Below are 20,736 nucleotides of genomic sequence, written 5' to 3' on the forward strand. Positions count from 1 at the left end.
CAAAACACTATAATTCAATCAGAAGAACAAAATCTATGTAGAAAATGTGTGGCGTATCGTGCTTTTCTTTTCTGCTTGCTTCTGTTCCTGTTCCTGGCAAGTGACGAGCCGAAACGGATATTTGTTTTCCACAGGCCAGCATAAAAGTGTCCTCATTTCAATTAACAAAAAAGATAGTATCGGTATAATTTGCTCGAAGGCAACAACGCCCACACGCCACTCTCTTCTAATGATTCCATTAAAAGCATGCAGACGGAGTTTTTGACATCTAAGCCAATCTAGCCTTAATGATTCAAGTTTAGTTGTTATCCAACTTTCTTGGCATAGTTTCGCATGACAGGAAGAAGTTTCCAATGAGGGAGAGGAGGGGAATCGGCCCACAAACCACCAATAGCTGCGGAATGGACGAAAGTTTTCGAGGAAGTAAATTTAATCATACTTGCAAATTGGGAAGCCTGAGTTGAATGTGGGCTGGGAAAAAACTTTGCCAAATGCATAGCTGCTACGGCCGGTGGCGGTCAGCATAACTCGTGTGCGTCGTGAGCGAATGTTTTCAGGTTTGGTGAACACAAAAAAAGAAACAGCACAAAACAGGTGCTTCAACTATCAAACCAACCAACCAACACGAGTCAACAAACAAACAAACAAACACAGCAGCAGCACAACAAAATATGAACCTCTCAAGCCGCTTCCGGGGGGGTAGTGGGGGGGCGTTCCCCATTGCGGTGGAATGGAAAACATTGATACGGTGACGTATCATCATCATCATCGTATTCCGGTAAACAGGAAAAGAAAAATCCAAACTTTTGCACCCAAGTTTATCGTTTGACCATCTTTTTCCTCTTCCGCACGCTGGGCTTTGAAGCGTAAAGACGGTGAAGGGAGTTGAAGGGATATGTACGAAGGGGGGGGAAAAAGTTTCACCAGGAGTGAATATATTAGAGCTTTTTCGAGTTTTCGACTGAACGCTACCTATAGAGCTTTACGGGCAGGGAGGCAGCTGGTGAAAACTTTTCCCACAAGCAATAATTAGTTTTGGCTGGGTGATTTTGCATTCCCTGGCCAAGTTTCCAGTTGGGTTGCATTCCATTGAGTTTTGAGCGAATGGAGGCGTAGAAGCCTTAAATTCCCGAGCATTATTACTACTCGTCGTTCATGTTCATGTATCATGTGTGTTTGTGTACGTACAAGTGAGACAAAATAATTAAGGACCATTTCTTCTATCAGATGAAGAACTTTACTAAAAATCTACAAAAAGAAAAATGAAGATGATACAGTATAATTATAACGTAATTGCAGTTACCTACTGACTTAAATGTTGATTTGCAAGTATTTACAGTGTATTTATTCCCCGCACTTAAACAACGGTAGAGTTTCTACTGCAAGCAGAACCATGACAGAAGGAAGGATTTTTCCTCCACCCATTGCAAACAGAGCGCTTGAGAAAACAATTTAATACCCCCCGGTTTTAGTACCATTTTCCTTCGAATCTCCTTAACTGGTTTACGCCGAGCGGGCGCATTAACGGAACGTTGTGAGCGGAGTCCGCATTGGGGGTAAGGCAGGCCCAGGTTCGGGCCGAATATATGGCGGCTTCCTTTGAACTTGCGACCGTTAACTGACTGGCTACGAGTTAGGGACGGTAAATATGGCTGGCCGCACGTTGCGTTTGCGTAGCAGTAAATCATTCAAAACATTGTTAAATATGGTGCTATGCCGGAGCCCGATGTGCCCGAAGTAGTAGTAGCAGCAGCAGCAGATCGTTGAGCGAAGCAAGCACAGCTGTGAAAAGGATGCTCCGGATCCGGCGAGTAACTATCGGAACGACGGAGCAAAACAAGCACTGGCAAGTGAGTGTGCCAGCAGGGAACTTGCAGCGGAACCGCATACATTTCGGTTTGCCAATGTGGTTCAACATTTAGGCGAGAGGGATGCAAAAAGCGCTCCATTTGGGCTCTTTTATAGGGTCGTTGTTAGTGTGGTTTGTTCTATAGGTTTTTGCTTGCGGCATTGGGGTAGGGAGTTTTTTGTTTTTGCTTCACAATCGAAAAGCAGATTGCAGCCTCACTGGCTAACCGTCTGAAGTGAAGTCATCCTTACCACACGTGTGTCTGTGGTGAAATGGTGTCGACCAACCCGGGCAGGACTATCCAGGATCAAATAAATCAAACACAATTTGGGAGTTTTGTCCCTCCATACCATTAACTTTAGCTCACTTCCTGCACGGGGCTGTTCAGCTCGACTTACAACCTGAGGGATGATAATTCAATAACTTTACTTAACATTCAAAGACAGTGAATGCACAGACTGCAGTGAATATCTAAGCCTGATCTTCTCCTTTTGGAAGTCTTAATTTCTTCCTTTATATGGAAAATGTTCACCGCACGTGCCAAATATTGCTTAGAAAGGCTAGCTTAATAGTATGTAGCAATGAAAACCTAATGCTAGTTATTATTACAGCTTGACATAACACTGCATTTTGCAACAAAAAAAATTATTCTCTAAAGATAACATATCAAACATTGCTTGAGAATTTAAACCATACCCAGTATGCTCAAAATCGGGCAAGCGATTTTGGAACTATCTAAACTTCTGAAGTGAGTAGATGTGTAAAAACTTCCCCACCGAGGTTGACGATCGGAAAACTCGGTCAACCGCTAATATCTTTTTCGTTTCGCTCAATCCTTCCTTGAACATGAATAACAGCAACTTCAACAAGGCGTGGAGCAACCAAAACCAACACACACACACAACTCGTTCGTGTGTACCAACCGTTCACGTCAGCTCAAGCAGAAAACCCTTGCATGAACTGAAAACTAAAACAAAAAATGGTCACAAATTCTTGTAGCTTATGCAAATAGTGTAAAGCGAGAGAGAGAGAAAGAGAGAAAGAAAAAACAGTAAACACGATGATAGCACTCAAGTAAAAACCATTCCAAAAAGCGAGTAGCTGCGTATGGGGCAAATGTTGAAGAATCGAGAGAACACGAGGTGGTTGGTCGCTTTGAAAACCGATTGCCGAGTGATGGGCGAACGGGTGAATGATTTTTATTTGCGTTAAAGGTTAAGCTTTAGTGGATGATTTCAACGATCTTTCGTCTCGACCGAAACCCACCGAAACCGACGGGCGCAGCAGCATTTTTGTGGCGTCTCAATAGCCACCCGGCATCATCGTCTGCCGTGGTGTGTTGAGTGCTCCGGGCAAAAGGGCTTCTCCGTTGCACTTGAATGATTGTGAGGGATTTGGTGAAAAGTTTTATCGCTTTTCAGCGGCAGCAGCTTTGTCTGATGGGAAGATTTGAATGCAAAAAAACAGCATTCGCGTGCGATGGAAGATATGATGTCACAAAAAAAAAAACATTCATATTGCTTTATTTTGAAAACAAACATAATCTAGAAAGCCTTTTAAAGCTGTCCGGTTATTTTAAAATTATTTTTGTTTCCCTTTTTTCCATTCCAGATTTCCTTTATCAACCCATTCCCATGTGCAGTGCGATCATGCACGAAACCCGAAGTAACACTAAAAAAGTTACTTGTTGATGCCGCAAAACAGACGCTTGAAAACATTGACTGTTTTTTCAGCAATCAGGTAATCTCAATAAGTAATGATTTACATTGAGTGGAGAATAATCATAAAATCACTAACACATAGCTCCTGTATCGATCTATCCAGCGCCTGTTGAGCGTTTTAAGAGCTTGTGTATGCTTTGTAAGAGACTAGTTTCACCAGTAATCCCTGCTCAATTCGATGGCACGCGTCGTCGTGTACTCCGTCCACAGTTTCGGGTGGTATTTCACCGCCCAGGACTGGTGACAGCAGCATCACCCGTGGTCGTATTTGTGGGCTATCGTGTTTACCCTTGTTCCCCACGAAATGCGTGCAAGCGTAACGCGAACTACACCTTCTTGGAGTGGCAAGCGCTGCTTGCTTGTCCGTGCAGAAGCACACTTTCACGCTCTGTCTGTCACCGAAAAGGTTTGCAAATGAACTGGTCCGGTCCATGTGCATGTACGCTAGACTCCCACGGTTCGGGCCGCATCTCGAACATATTTGGGGTCGCACTGTGTGTACGGGTAATGGAGGGAAATACACCGCTCGGGATAGAAATGAAATCACGTCCTGCTACGGTCGTTGCATTAATTATGTTTGCCTGCCGCCGAATGGCACATAGGCAATATGTTTATCGACACCATCACAACCGCGACCGTGGCGTTGCAGGATGGAGGGAGTCTTTGGAAATGAGCTCTGCAGAGCAGATGCTGCCAGTCGAAAGCTAGTTTCGGAAACTTGTTGTCGGAGCAGTGGGCAGAGTGGGGTTTTCACTCACATGACATCTCTCGCCAACGTTCAACCCTATCAAGTCCGGGTCTATCGAGCGCTGAGCGGGAATGTCTATCGCCTACACCTTTTTTGTTGCATTGATACGGCGGGTGATTTGTACAATCGAGAAGACGCTTCATTGCATGCCAATGCAGAGGTTCCAATTTTAAGTAAACAGGAAAACATCATTAGACAAAATTTCAATACATAGAGATACAGATACATTGCGGCGCCAAAGACCAATAATTACGACCTTGGATTGTTAGCTTTTACGGGTTTTATTTAGCAATTGTTGCGATTCACGAGCTCATAATAACTAATAGAATGAAATAGATTTTCGATTTCAGCTCACCTTACTGTAGAGCTGTAACAATCAAACAATACTATAAAATAGTTCCTCTGCAAAAGAGTTTACACGCTTGGAATGCATTTTATAGTTAATGCGCCCACGAAATGCTGTCGCAATTTCGCAGCCAATCGGGAGCATTCCCACACGCTACCGTGTCATCTCGCTGAGTGCAGCTGCAACGCTTTGTCATGACAGCAACAGCAGCAGCAGCACAAAAAAACTGTCATGCATCTTGATATCTTCCTGTTTTGCCCCGCAAAACGAAAGCAGCCCCATAAATTGGACCTTCACTGCAGTGCGCTGCTCGGCAGATTCCAACGACGACGGGAACGGCGGGAGCAGTGTGTGGTACTTCCATCCCACTGGGACTGGTTAATCCGGTTTAGCTAAGCGAACTCTCCACCACCTCCAGCCCGTCGTGGAGCATCGCGTGATGGGTCGGGCGACTGGCGAAAACGTCGACGACGTATCGACACATCACGCGAACGCAGACGAGCGATCGACCGGCCGGCGATCGACCAGCTTCCGATTCGCTGGATCACCTGAAACTGTCGCCACCGGGAGCGGAGGACCACGCCAAGACGTTCGAAATCTGTCACGTCTGCAACGGTACATCGAACGTGTGTGGTTGTTTGGCTGCCAACCTGCGATCTTGCGGGGTGGGCATCTTGCGCAAAAGGGGGGGTGAAAAGCAGAATGGAGCAGAATTGACACGGGTGGGCTCCAGATGCGCTTAATCTTAATTGAAATCTAAAGCAGTGTGCGTGCGCGCGTGTGTGCATTTTTGTAGTCACGCAACGCGCGTGAGATAGAAGTTTTCCCGCGTGCTTCCGGGCCGCGTGTGATGGCTAGCCGCGAAAACATGCACCGCGAGAGCGATATGATAGTGGGTACTGCTGCTGCTGCTGCTGCTGCTGTCACACGGCGCAAGAAGGCTCGTGTGCAGTTTGCAAAAAAGGGGGCGCGCATGGCGCATAACATTTGCATACGCTTGCTATAAAAAGCCGGATGGGTATTGTAAAGGAAAAGGTAAATGGCTTTGTCGTTGGGACGGCGGTACAAAACGTTTACTTTCAATCAACCGCAGCTTAAGCTTAAGTGAATGTATAGAAAACCGTTAACATGTAAAGTGAGCTATGATTGTTGTGTCGAGCGCGGGATCATAGGCCGGTTTATGCTGGCAAATTTTTCCGTTATTAAATCACCAAGCAGGAAGGTTATTGTTTCAATAATACAATGCAATGATGATGATTTTTTTGGGATGGAATCAAATGATCAAATATATTCAATAGAAAGGTTTACCGACCGCCGATGCGATCGTTGCAAAACAACAATTGTGGCTAATTTGTGTTATAATGTGAAAACCGAACCACAAACACATCGGTTCGCTTACGATATTGCGAACATTAAACATAATTAAGATATCAGCAACTCTGCTCGGCGAGCCTTTTTCGCAGCGCGTTGTTATTGCCGGCAACAGAGATATTATGACACGTCGTGGCGCACTTGATCACTGCATTCGGTTGATTGAAATGACCACACACAGGCCGGTAATTAGCCATTTGCTCGCGCTCCGCCACGGCATAGGCACCGCAGCCACATAGACCAGGCAGCAGCAGCAGCAACGGATGCTTGCCGCGAAAGGGTACGTTTTATGACGCCCCTTCAAAACGATGGAGGACGGGAAGATGGGCGCCTCCGATTCCGGTTGGACGAGCCACGGCAAGGAAGGTGTTACTCGTGAATGCAATTGCAATCACATGCAATTACCCCTGGCGCACCAAACCCGATCGTCGGGCGTCCATTTGCTGCAGCAATGAGGCACAACGTGTATGCTGCGCGGCCATTCTGGCAAGTAAAATGCGGAGAAAAATGGGAATTTCATCAGAGTGAGATTCGCAAACAATCTTATTCTCTGTTGGGTTAGAAGCTTTGACAGATGTGCTGGGCGGTTGTGGCGCTGAAGGGGAAGATGAACATTAAATAAAGCAAAGAATGAAGTGATTGTAAAAACGATGAGATTTTATGACTGTTACTAAATACAGTGAACGAAATGTTACGATTCAGTGTTTGATCATGAACTGCAATCCGCTTAAAAAGAGAAGCAATGGGCGTCTAATAGAAAATCGATTGGAATAGATCGATCATTCCTTTCACTACTCAGCCAGCACCGAGCCCAAATACGAACGAAAAGGGCAAAAAAAAAACAAAACAGAACCAAACAAACAAACAATAAACAAAACAAAAAAAACATGTAAGAAACATCATAACCCTACAGCGACAGAGGCGGCAGCTATGGAATTAAACGATCACTTTTGCAAATCTCGGATGGATTAATTACACACCGCTAGGGAGAGGAGTCTTGGGGCAGAAATCGTGTTTAATCCGTTGTATGGCTGGCGGCGGTTGTGAATAAATCGCCCGCTCGGTGAGGCCTGGCTACATTATTGCAAAGACTTAATGCAACATTTTAGTGCCACACTGCAGCACACTGACCTTATACACGCACGGATTGAAGGTAAGGTGAAGGGGGAAGAAGGGGGAGAAGGGCAGGCAGGCTATGTGTGGATAGCACCGGTTTGCCACCGTTTGCATAATTGATATCGAACATCGTCGAACGGTAGAAAACACCGTACATGGATAGCCGTGCGGGGTTTGCGAATTTAGCTGTCAATGTTTGTATTAACGAACCTGGAGGGCGTATCTTGATGATTGTTGTTAGCTATTAATTAGCTAATCCAACCGGTGCTGTTTGCGGCCTCCGGTGGTGTGGCCTACACTGCTGCCGCCACGACGCTGCGTGTCAGTTTAGTTGATCGTGTAATACTGATTATTAGAGCAAATGACAACAACAAAGTAAGCAAGAGCGGAAACAACGGTTAGGTTTGTTGGATTAAGAGAGGTGAAGCCTTGTATGATGTCTTAGAGAAAACAAAAAGCCGCTCCACCAACAAAGCCCTGTGCTCTGCCATACTTTCGCCATGAAAAATAACTTGAATGCTGCGGGGAGCTCTCCCCACGGTACGACCGACAGCCAGCGGTATGATGTAAGCGCTCGCCGTTTGCTGGCAAAAGGAAGAGTGAAAGTTTTGTGAACCAAGCATTCTTTCGTAAACAATGTTTGCTTTCTTGTGTCGGTACGTCTTCTTTTTTTTGTAAATGCAACATCTTCCCCGCCAGCGCTGGTATTTAATAATTTTAAACATACTTCAAATCGCTTCGAGCACGAACGCGGCACGCTAAAGGACGCGCGGTTGCGATAGCAGCCATAATTTCGCTTTGACGAGCAAAATTTAAAGCTCTTGCGGAGGTTGTTTCCGATCAGCTTAAGCCGTGCTCAAGTAATGCGATACACGCGGGGACCGATTTTGGGATGCGGCAAGCAAAGGTTTGGGTTTTCTAAATGTTTTTTTTTTCAACCCTGTCAGCGGTGTTTTACCTTTCCGTTCAGTATCGTGAGGTGGAGTGGGGCTAATGTTTCGTTTTGTATGCTTGTTGCGCTGTACGCTTGACTAGATTGAACGATTTTTTCCCACAGTTTTGAACACACATACACATTCACAGAGATGTTGAAGGATTTTCTGGGAAACGGCATTGGAAAATAAAATAAATTAAAAGAACCTTTTATCTTTTATGGTACACGGACGCGCGGTTGCTGCTGTTTGGAACGGAAAGGTAAACTAATAATTGGAAAAATAAATTGGAAAGTAATTCAGTTTGCAAGAATTAGGCTGACGGCTTTTTTAGATAATGGTCCTAATCGAGGCATTTGGTTGCTTTTTTAACTTCGATTTCAGAAAACTAATATTTGTATACACATGAGTTACACCAAATATACAAAAGCTATGAACTAAATTAGAAACATATAAAGAATATTGACATATAATATGATTAAAAATTCACGATAATTCATGATAGTTGGAAGTTGCAATTTTTGTATTATCTGCAGATGAGCCCTTTGCATGATTGTACACATTTTCTCCCGTATATTTTAGGAAAAGTTGTAGTACAAGCTTTCACTGCAAAAGGAGACGCCTGGTAGTTTTCGAGACGGCAGCAACGCTATAAAATCACTGCTATTTTCTCCATTTTTAAGATATACAATCGCATACCATTACCAATTTCATTAGAAAAGGTTTTTACAGCATTTCCATACATCAACATGTACCCTCATTACATGCAGTTTCTGTTCGGTTTGCAACCATTTTCCGGTCACTGATTTCAGGCGAAATCACACCAGCTGCTAGCATATACACGCACGCTGGAAATGGTTGGCGGTATAATTGAAACAGCTTGCTGCGTTGAAACTTAACAAAAGTGCGCCCACAGTGCACTACAACACTACAGTCGGTAGTCAAATTTTACGATCCCCAAATGCCAAACTCTGGTACAGCACATAATTTACATAGTTTGGCATGTTTGGGACGAACGCTACAGCGCCCTGGCAGGTGGTGAACCTTTTGCCCCATCCCGTGGGACTGAATTTAGAGTAGTTCACTTTAAATTTCAAATTATGCTGAGTATAGTTTATCGCTCACAAACCAAAACAAAAAAAAAAGCAAAAAATCCAAATCCCCTTCGGCGTAAAGTGTACAGCGGCCCAAGACTACCAAGAGGAGGAGAAAGCATAGTTTTGTAGACGGAATAAATTAATGGCGCTACAGTCATATTCCGACAGCTGCCAGTGACCACCGTGCGGAGCATAGCACTACAAGTCAAGCGATGGGCAGATTGATGGAAATACAACCGGGCGGAGGAAAGCCAAACATGCGAAAGGTCACCGTCATTCGGCACCGAATGACCCCACCCACCCACATCGGGTCAGTCGAGCAAACGGGGCACCTCGGCATTGCGTGTCGGCGTGAGGGCTAAAGGAATTATTTCTGATTGAAGTGGTCAAAAAACGCACACACACAAGCACAGAGAAGGCACACAAATCTCGAGCAGCAAAAACAGAAACACGGGAAAACTACCGTTAAACGGGAGGGCACAGCCAAGGAAATGTAGGGTTGAAAAAACAGGGACGCAGGGAGAGGGTTTGCAATCTTCTTCCGATCAACTCTCGGAGGTCACATTGAACGTGACAGCTGGTGTGCCGCGTTCACAAGGCGGCCTAGCTACGGGAAGGCTCGTCGAGGTATAAAAATGAGTTCCGTTCGCAAAACGGAAACCCTCCGTTACCTCAAAGCCCCGAAAGCAATGTATATGTGTGTGTGTGTGTATGTAGTATAATACACTCCCCTCGTTATTTACCTTCTCCCACGGGTTGGCAAAAAAAAACAACCCAAAAAGCCAATTGTGCATGGTTCAGCAACGAGGCGGCGCTCTGAACCGGGTAGGTTGTAGCCCGATGGCAATCTATTTTAATAAGTGAAACATAATTTGCTGATTCCGTACCTTATGCCGTGCGGGGATGGGGAAGAAGGCAGGCAGTAGGTGAAAGGGCAAATAAAAAGGGCTGGCTGGGTTGGGGCGGGTGACGGTGGTGTGGTGGTCAGTAACAATAATTCCACGAATCAACGTGCCACTGGGGCTGGTGGTTAGTTGATGCGTAATTCGAGCTATAGAAAGCTTTTTACAGTTTGTAAGAACTAACCAGTAGTAGATCGAGGCTGTGGGAAATACTTTTCGCAGCGGTGGATTTGAGCGGTTCAGTTTTCGTTGGAAAATTGTAGAAGAATATGATTAACGGAATATTCCGCCCTCACTAGTATCGCTGCAAGTAATGCTCCCTCTGCTGTGTGGAATGTATTGAGCGTGTAAATTAGCTTTTTAGTAGAACTGCTTAGCAACATATTTTTGTGAATTGATTATTTGGAGCATTTGGATAAAATTCCAATTAGATTGACCTTACTGTATTTTATTTAGCCCCGTATGGTGTGGTTGGTCTGTGGATCTGTCAACTTGAACACACCCGTATCACAGTTTAGCCAATAGTATAACTTCAGGCGCCCCAACGAAAAGGAAAGGTTTTAGATCATGCGGGAACATTTTTTGCCGTTCTTCTTATCATTGCGAAACTTTTTGTTTTATCATAGGCCCAGTAGCTGACCCGTCCTTCGATTTGATCGCAGTTAGGCAATTGCTTCGTTTGTATTTCACCAGTAAGAAAGCCCGAAACGGTCTACCTTGGTAGGCTTGATAATCAAAAAGGGTTTTTTAATTGTATCCAAAAAGTTAGTTATCGATTTGGCAAGCTTTCAACAAATTTAGCAGGCAATTAAGAGGCTTATTGTTACACCGTTATAAAGGTATACCAGACCTTATTGAGGGTTGGATCCAATCAAGTAATAGGAATTGCCCCAAAGGTACATCAAACCTTTAACTTTACTATCGATTTATGAGATGTTTGAAGGTTTTAGTTTTTTTTAAATGTATAATACATTACTTAAAAGTAAAATTATTTGAAATTCGAGCTTGCTACGCATGTCCAATCATACCCACATTGTAACAAACAAATAACAATCCCGTTGATATAACTAAATCCATAGTTTTGCTAACAATCCAATGCATGCAATCGTTGGTTTGTGCAGTGCTTTTCTGTGTGTAAACAATTCTGAGAATCAAATTTTCCCTCACCAACATACAATGTCTGCTTAGGAGGGTTGCCGCACGCACCGTGTATTGCCAATTTGTTCGCCTGACCCCATAGGCAGCTAGTGTACAACAGATTCGGAGAATGGCATGTCTAACTTTCATTATCAAACGTGCTTCGTTTGCTATTACAAAGTGGTTTTCCCCATTGTTGTGTAGTAAAAAAACGTATTTTCAGCGCTAGCGTACTGATGGAGCACCTTCATTCCAATACCATCAGGGCAGCAGTGAGACACGTTTCATTTGTCTGTCATTTCTGACCAGGAAAAGCTCCTGCCATCCGAACAATCGCAACCACGTCACAGTGAAACATAAATCACTTTTAATTAGCATTGCTGCTGTCCGCGTGTCGCTTTCCATCTGCGTTGCTCATTGCGTTTTATCCAATCAAGTTTGAATGTTTCACCATTTGGAGAAAATGGTACGCAGTCGGACGTCAACGTTGTCGGTCGTACCTGTCTCGCAGCACAAAATGGTGACACAATTAGTGCATTAAATGGGCACCAATATCTCCTCAAATTTGGTGCACGATAATTTGCCACGCTTAATTACAATCACATTAACGCACTAGAGGGTTGCTTGAAAATGGCGATTGACATCTTTTTTGACGATGCCAGGCCGATCACGCTCTGGACATTGCTACCTCAACATAAACACCTGCTTGTAAAAGCTGCTTTGGCGAGCTTTAACTTCTCGGCGCCGCTTTCCTCGCACGGACGGACCAGTTTGGGAGGAAGTAAACAGTTTAGTCAATTAAAATTCTGTACTCGCACACTCCGGTGCGCCGTTGCGTTCGTAGTAATTGGTCGGTGTACTTCGGTGGTGCATGTTTGCACGTTTCGGCGGTTTATCGCAGCATCCACCCCGTACATGGGTGTGGAATGACGGTGCAGTCCCACAGTAGGACATCCCAGATTCGATACGAACGTTGAACTTCCGATTCGTTTGCTGAACACCGCTGTGGCTGGTTTGTAGCCCGCCTGGTCGGCTCGTTCGTGAGATAAGAAGCCACAGGTGCGTAAAGTGTATCGAGTAAGGTTGCTGGCGGCTCGCGCCTTGTCGCCGCGGACAAATTAGTCTCGAACGCTTTTGCACCGTCCATTGCGTCTGCAGCATGGCGATCAAGAAATTCAACCCCTTAGTGGTGTGGTGGTGGAAGTTACGATCGAAACAGTGTGGTTGTGCTTTTTCAGCGTTCCCACGGTTTCAATTTTAGTGCGAAGAATGTGTTTAATAAATGCCATGGAGCAAAATATGCAATAGATTTATATAGATGTATATGTAGAGGTACAATTACTTTCATTCAATAAACTGGTGGTCCATCAAAGGGAGGGAGAGCTTGCGATATAACATTCCACAATAACAAGTGTATAATTACCAGACATGGTTTACAATTTGGCGAAATGTAGAAAAGAATATTTATTTTAATATTTCTTTACTAAAATTCAAAGAAGACGGTGGATCATAGAAACCAAACTTTACACTGTTTCCAAAACTCTTTGAACCCCGATTCTCCCTTCAGTTGAATCTGTACAATAATAATAAAAAAAAGATCAGCTTCCATTAGAAGACAAGATGAATATCTTTGCCTCTAAGTTTAAGTGTGTCATCTTCTGCCACACCGTCTATCTTTTATGGGGCCTAGGATATTATGGAGCGGAAGGATTGCTTCTAAAAGACCAACTTTAAACAAAAGCCATCGTAAATCCTTAGAAGGTGATAAGGACGAGGGAGAAATAAAGCGTAAAAACAACAGCAGCTCCATTGAGGCGGAAAATGTCGATACAGATAAAGGAATCTCCCGAACAGTGTTAAGGACCCGATCGATCTGCCTGAATCAGCTTCTTACCGGCCCCGTACAACACTGTACACAAAGCACTCGGAGTTGGCAAAGTAGAGCAAAGGCAATTTGTCATTCTGTGTGTGTGTGTCTGTGCCTGTGTTGCACGGGTCGGTGATTGTTGATCAACTTTTTCTTTCATTTTCTTTTACAATGGCACGAAACGTTGCCAGCCTCAATTCGTTTCACTAATTGGCTCTCAATCTAATGCTCGGTTGTATGCTTAACTACGGAAGCCATCAAGTAGTACAAGGTTTTACGCGTGCAAATATGCAGCTGTACGATTCCAATACTTTAAGCAAGAGTTGTAGTATATTTACTTTTCCTGCTTGCTACTAAGCAAACCGGTACTGTATTTGCTTACATTTGCTACGAAATCTGCACCGCAGGAGTTGTTTTTCTTGCTGTTAGTTTTTCGTAGCAACTTTGTACAACGCTTTGGAACGAGCGTCGGAAACGGTCATGGTCAGTGCGAAGACGTCCCGTAATCTGGCCGGATGCATCAAATAGGATGTGGCTCGGGTGAACGTAATCTATACATTTGTATACTGCTTCGTTACCAAGAGAGCGAGAAACAATATATTTACATGCTACACTCGCACACGAACTTTTCGCCTTCTAGCCCAGGGTATAATCATTCCAGCCAAAGCCACCGTGCGCACTTTGATGTTGAACTTCTTCTTCGACAAATGATTTCCCTTTGTATCAAACGGGGCTAGTTGTTTGCCGTACAGTGCCCTTTTTTAATTTTAATTAAAAAAGAAAGTACATGAAACAGCATTCGAATTTGTTTAATATCCCAAATTCTCTGAATCTTGCGCTAATGGAAATGTGCATTTGCTCAACTATCGTTTTAAGTTTATCCATACAGACACAACAGAACTATGATTGAACAGACAATAAAACTACACTCGCTTTGTAATAAAGCCCCACATTCGAAAGCACTCACTCAATATGAATGAAATAAATAAATTCCATTCCACTCATAGCAAATAGCAAAATAGCATTTCCTCGTTTTGAACGATTATTGCATCCGTGGAAACAACTTCTGAGAAACCCGATTTTCCAAACGGACGAATCAGAAACAGCAGTGCAGCGGGGTCGTCGCGATCAGGTTCAATTTCAATCAGTAAAACGATAGCTGCTCCCAGCATTCAATAGTTCACTGCACCTCAGGTTCTGGTCGTTCACTGCACGTTTCTAGCACATTGCATAGGAAAAGGGAATAGGAAAAGAGTTCCATTGAGTGTAGAAACGAGATCAAGCAAACGGAAAGCATTGCCGTTGGCTTCTACAAAGTAATGAACTTCTTACCTTTGTGCAAAGAATTAACATTGAATTCGAAGTCACAAATAATTGACATCAACTCCAGTCGGTGCATTCGGAGTGTTCCGTGTACTTTTGGAGTACTTTTTCTTAACCACCTTAACGATGAAACGATTTTCAATTTTCGATAAACTACTTTATAAAGCAATTATAGCCCATAATGCACTACCATGGAACCCTGCAGGTGGTTCCCTGCACTATTTCCCTCACAGGAAGGGGCAGCACGTTTTGTGATGTCTTACAAGCAATCAGCCGCCTACAGGATGAAGGAGACGGTACTTAATTACTTTCCTGGAGAACACTAGAGCAGTTTTTTCCCCCTCAACACAATCCATTCACTATGATGCTGATTAATTTGTCCCGCGGTGACAGCCCTCCTCCCCTTGGCCGTACGCCTATTCCTGAGCTATTTTGGTTTTGATAATGCAAAATGGATGAACGTGGACCTTCTCTTGTGTTTTTTTTTGTCTGCTCTCCTGTATTAACATTTGCACAAAGCCGACGAACAACAGGGCTCTCGGGGCCTAGGGACATAATCCGCCAACATGCCCACTGACCTGGAAGTAGGGAACGGGTCCGGTAAGTGTTCCGTTCGACAGGCGATAGGCGATGGGCACACTTCACATCACTGGTGTGGAATTGAGCTTCCAATCGCGCGTTGATGGGCGATTGGGGCTCCTCCTTCCGTGTCGTCGTACCGAGCTCGCGTGTAGAACGTCCCTCCCACACCATCATCTGCGCGCGGTCCGTATTTCCTTGCACATTTTAATACCCATTGATCTATTCGCGGATGAGTGAGCGTTGGATGAAAATGGAGTTTTAATTTTTCTGCTCAGTACACATACACACTCACAGAGATAGACACACACCAGGGTCTAGATTAATGCACTGGCCTGTTTCTCTGTACGCATCGGGTCTGTTTTGATTGGTTTCAGCTTCCCCAAGTGCGCTTCACGAAAAGGTCAGAGGGTAAAATGGTTTATCCTGTCTGTTACGTTCGCTGGCTGCATACGATGATGACGGTGATGATGCTCCGGTTTCATCTCGATTCTCAAATTGATTGGGCAAATTTGGCAAAATAGCATACACACACACACGTGCGGAGAGAAATGGGAGCAAAAAATGAAACTGATCCTGACTTTGTTGTTGATGTGCGATCAGGAAATCAGAAAAGGAACAGAATATAGCGACACGAATACACACGATCATCGACAAGCGTACATGATGCTCTATTTACACCTGTGCTAAACGTATGATTAAATTACGATTGATATCACGTTTTGCTACGGGCACTAACCAGAGGCGGAAGAGTGTTTCATTACCCTGTTATGGATACTTTTCTGTGCCTTGTTTTATCTCACTGTACGCTTTCAAAATAAAAAAAAAGCTTTTCATGATCTGCTGTAAAAAGATGGCATGGAGGGGGGAGAGGTGCTGGCATGGTAGTCATGTTACACGGTGCATAGGATGATGATCCGGCGGCAATGTTCCAATCCAGCACATCTCCCTTGGTTTGAACTTTTTCTCTTTGAACTTTATCCCACCCTAGCTTCCTTTCTATGTGTGTTCCAATGTGTGTGTGTGTGAAGCCGGTTCAAAGTGCAAAGTGTTTGGCCTGCTCATGCATGAACCAGGTAACGAACCACACACACACGCGCTCGCAGAGGTCGCATCCTGAAATCGGAGGATCGGTGGACTGAACTGCCACGCGCGGTACTACGCGGCAAGACAACATATCAAACTCCCTCACTAACACCGTATAAACACTCCTCCTGTCGGGTGCAAAACCGACCCGTGTGTGTGTGTGTACGTGTTGTACGTGTGCAGGATTTGTGTACTTTGATCCATACACCTGGAGGGAACTGCTGCCGCTCGGGTATTTGCTTTGCTAAACTTCTCGCAAAAGACGGAGCAGTGCTTGCGTAAATAAACAGGCCTGTTGTGCGCGGCGACACTTAAGCACACACGGGAAAGATGACACGAAAGATTTGATACGCTACAAGGTCCAATCCAATAATTGTTTGTCGGATTGTCTTCCGGGGATGGGGGGGGGTTTCTTTCGTGATTGTTTTGGAGTCGGTAGGTAGAACCCCTCAGAGCCATACACCATTAGGCGGTACACCTCGAGTCAAACGGTTTCAGGTAGCGCAAGAACACCGCGTAACAGGAGAGGAAACGCTTGCTTGAATCATCGTTATTTTGCTACAGATACAGACAGTAGAGTGGCGTGGCCGTTAATGACATACACAAACATTGTAGTAACATTAATTAGACCCTTACAGGTGGTGTCTGCACTATCTTATGCGCACCACCATCACTGCTCTGTATGGGCACATCCACTGCAGTGAGTCTTTCCAACGCCCACATCCTCCAACGCGTCGAGTGTAAATATTTTAGTGCTCACCTTTATCCCTCCGAAAAAAGGCAACAAATGTCGCCGAATCTACGGAAAAGCGGAGGCACGGCAAGATACAGATGCGCTCTGTTGTGGTGTTTGTACCGAAATAGCAAAAAATAGAGCATCTCGCACTCTTGATTCGCACACTCTAATGAATTCAATTAGAGCAGAGCACGGCGCTATAAAAGCTAATACAACACGCTTGTTTCGGTGACGCTGCGTTGTGCGCAATTCGCTTCCGAGCGAAGATGGGGCAGCGACAAATGGGAACTAAGAAATGGGAAAAATATTTCCGGTGCTGTATATGCGCGTCTGTAAAAGGCGCTGGGTGGGAAAAGCAAGTAGAATAGAACAATTGTACCATAAAAAATAGACACACACACACACATACACACACAAAGAAAGGAGCGGAAACTCGAGTGGAGCTCAATTTGATTTAGATAAATCAATTAGAGTGCCAGGCCTGGCCTTGGCCTAGCCGGGACCGGCAAGCGACCATCCCGGGATTCTAAAAAAAAAGTGGGAACCGTGATTTAATATAACATCACAAAGCAAATCCTTATCTTCAGCTACGATGCTGCTGAAACTATATTTCATTAAGGGGGAATTTCGAAAATCTTTTATTTTTACATTGCGATGACGGTTTGTGTCGGTTCAACAGTCAGTGCTTCGCATCGTTCGATATCTTTGAATTGATTTCTGCTAACTCTTACCGAACTGACTGAGCTATGAACTCTTTCGTAAAGCTTAGTGCACCTTTTGATGGAAAATACTTGAAACACAATTCGTATTAGAGGTGAGGATTTGAGAAACACAAAAAGCTAAAGACCGGGAAAGCCAGTGGATTGTTTCCACAATTGTTGAAACAAAAACTGTCGGAGGGCATCCCAAAATCGTAGGAACCTCTGAAAGTCTTAGATAAAGTCTTCAACAAAACCCTAATGGCCAAGTGACTAAAGCAGATGTCTTAAAGACAACTCCATCACGAAATTGGTAGAGCTTATCAATATCATATAGCCTATCAGACACATTGCAAAATCTGGCAAAGGGAAAATGTTAGCTTAGCTGTAGATTTCCAAGATCCCAACTACTTGTCAAGCTATTGCCCCATTAACTTGATCAAAGAGTCGTTTTAGTACGTGCCTGGAATTGTGGGATTGTGGAAAAGTTATCGTCTTCTTCTTCTTCGTCTTCTTATTGTCCGGCCTATGGTTGCTGCTTCCTTCTACAAATGGACATTCTGGACCTGACCCAAATTCCAGAAAGTTATCGTATGCCCCACTATCACCAGACACTAAAACGGAACTCAAAAGACACTCAATACAATGGCAATACAATTCCGAATGCATTATTTGCCACTATTATCGGAAATATCCAGCCATGGCACTTAAAGGATTTTCTCGAACAAAAACGGATATCTTGTAGCTTAATGTGAGTTAGTCTTTCAGCACATGTTTTCCCGTAGGCTCTCTTCCAAATCGACACAATACCCTACGATTTGAAGCTAAAGCACTGTGACGTTCACTTAATCGCTTCTCCCTTCTCTTACAATTGCAGACAGAACCGTGCTAGGGACTCGCTGGAATGATCAAACGATTAGCAAAGTTCAATGCACTCGGCAAATTGCAATCGTATCCAGATACGGGTAAGTAGTGGACACGCGCAGCTTCCACTTCTCGGGGGAGGGCAACTTCCCAACCAGGATTATTCATGATGCCACCATTCCTCTCGAACACAGGCACGAGCCATTTGCTATGGCCAGCAGAGTACCGCTCACGTACGAAATGTCTCCAACGGTACACACAGAGGCGGACATCGAGTCGTCAGTAGCAGTAGCGAAGCAGGTAGCGGAAGCAGTCGAAGAGGAGGAAGGATCTGCGGACGATCTCCATCCTAGGTTGCCGGGCACCACCACCACCGCCTTCCAGCCGTCGCCCGTCGTCGTCGTACCCGGGTCCGTCACCATAGTCGTTGAGTGTCATAACGATGCGGATGCTGCCGCCGATGGTGGTACCGGTGGTAGTCGCATCACCACCACCAACAACAACAGTGCTAGTATGAAATGTCTCAATTTTACCACCTCGCCCCACGCATCCGCTCGCAATACTCATGCTGCATCTGGCCAGGGCTGCATCTCGAACACGACAGTACAGGACGGTGGTTCCGAAACGACGACATCATCACCATCGCCGCCGCTGCCGCCGCCAACAACAGCAACAACAACAACCACAGTAGATAGTGCAAAGAGTAATCAATTCGTCAATCATAGCTTTAGCTGCGGAGGGGGGGAAGACATGGGCACCAGCGGTTCCGTGGTCGTGGCCAGCGAGGATTGTGCCGAGGCCGCCCAAACGCAACCGGGGATGACGGAGCTGGCACGCGGCTTTGCGGATGTAGTGCGCGTGTCGACCAGTGTGCCGCAGCCGGTGACGGTGAGCTGCTGCGCTACCGGACCGGGCGGAAACGGAGTGGCGCCGAGAGGCACGCCAACAGCAGGTACTAGCTTCCACTACGCAACGGCAGCAGCCGTGGCGGCTGTAGCGATGACTGCGGCGGCGGCAGCAGCAGCAGCAACGACGGCTGCTGCCACCGTGTCGCCCAGCCGAGCAAAAAACCCCGTAACCCCTTGTGCGTCCGGCGATGGTGACGATAACCCTTTGCCACCACCATCACCACCACCACTAACCAGCATAGAACCGATGGCGCCGACGCCTGCCCATCATCCCGTGCATTACCATCCTATGATAACCATCAGTGACCATAACGTGGACGCCACTGCTAACCCTAACAACCGTACTACTACTATTAACCCAACCGTGCATGAGCTTCGGCGTGAGGTATCGGCGGGACCCAGTACCCAATCCTGTGATAATGACCACCACCACCACCATCAACAACAACAACAACATTATCATCATTCTAACCCAACTGTTGTTATGCCTTTCGTACCACCCACTAACGTGCCGCTCGATGCAGATCGATGCGACGAACTAACTGCTAACGTCCCATCATCCACCAGCAATTACCACCACCACCACCAATACCATCATCCCGTCGTAACCACCACCACCACCACCAACAGTACTACCAGTGTTGCCACTAACACGGTGACGGGAAGGACCAGTAAACCGCCGCTCCATAGCTACCAGCACCACTACCAGAGCTACCACCACCATCAGCTCTCCACTGACAGTGGTGGTAGTGGTGGTAGTGTGCCACCAGCAGTGTCGATGGTAGCGGGCGGTGGCACCTATCGGTCGCATAGTGCCCGCTTTATGACGCAGCACATTAAAATCCTACCCAAAACTCAATCCCTCGATTTGGCAGATAATGACGACATGCTGGAAGCGTCCAACCGGTCCGAATCGCAGCTCGAGATCAGTGCGGCCGGTATTGGGCCGGGGGCGGGTGGGCTGCGGGGCCGCGTACTGCCGAAGCTGCAGACGCTCGAGCAGACGACGCGCCCGATCTACCCGAACGTGCCGTACAGCCCGTACAACAGCCCGTACGGTAGCCCGCGCAGTGGCCGCCGCCGGACACCGTTGCGCGAGTCGAGGCGCGTGTCGATCGAGCAGTCGGGCAGCTTTCTGCAGCTGAACCAGTACAAACTGCTGGACCAGATTGGGCAGGTGAGTCGGAGGGAGGGGGAGGGGGAGGTGGAAGCCATTTGCTATTTTTTTTTGTATTACCCCGTGTAACGTTGAACGTTGACTACCGTAGACAATTTTGGGCCAGTCCTGTGGTATAGGTGTCAAATCGCACGACCTAACAACATGCAAAGTCATCGATTCAAGCTCTGCATGGACCGAGATGCCACGCTTGACAGATCTTCCTACTAATGAACTCACCGATAGCCAAATCTACTAGTGGCCAAGGCAATCGTAGAATATCAACAAAACTTGATTGGT

The 20,736-nt window shown here is 45.6% G+C and overlaps 1 protein-coding gene across 6 annotated transcripts in view; it reads left to right on the forward strand.

The window, feature by feature from the left end:
• Positions 1 to 20,736, forward strand: part of LOC121590837 (calcium/calmodulin-dependent protein kinase kinase 1) — a 92,182-nt gene that overhangs the window by 62,586 nt on the left and 8,860 nt on the right. For 3 of the 6 annotated variants that reach the window (XM_041910883.1, XM_041910882.1, XM_041910884.1), the window contains 4 exons: positions 3,461 to 3,589; positions 18,386 to 18,473; positions 18,567 to 19,324; positions 20,156 to 20,457. In XM_041910883.1, the coding sequence (XP_041766817.1) occupies positions 18,583 to 19,324; positions 20,156 to 20,457 (1,044 nt within the window). In that variant the 5' untranslated portion in view covers positions 3,461 to 3,589; positions 18,386 to 18,473; positions 18,567 to 18,582. The other 3 variants (XM_041910880.1, XM_041910879.1, XM_041910885.1) reach the window with 2 other exon arrangements.

This window comes from Anopheles merus, chromosome 2R (assembly GCF_017562075.2).
Source record: "Anopheles merus strain MAF chromosome 2R, AmerM5.1, whole genome shotgun sequence".
NCBI classification, from domain to species: Eukaryota; Metazoa; Arthropoda; class Insecta; order Diptera; family Culicidae; genus Anopheles; species Anopheles merus.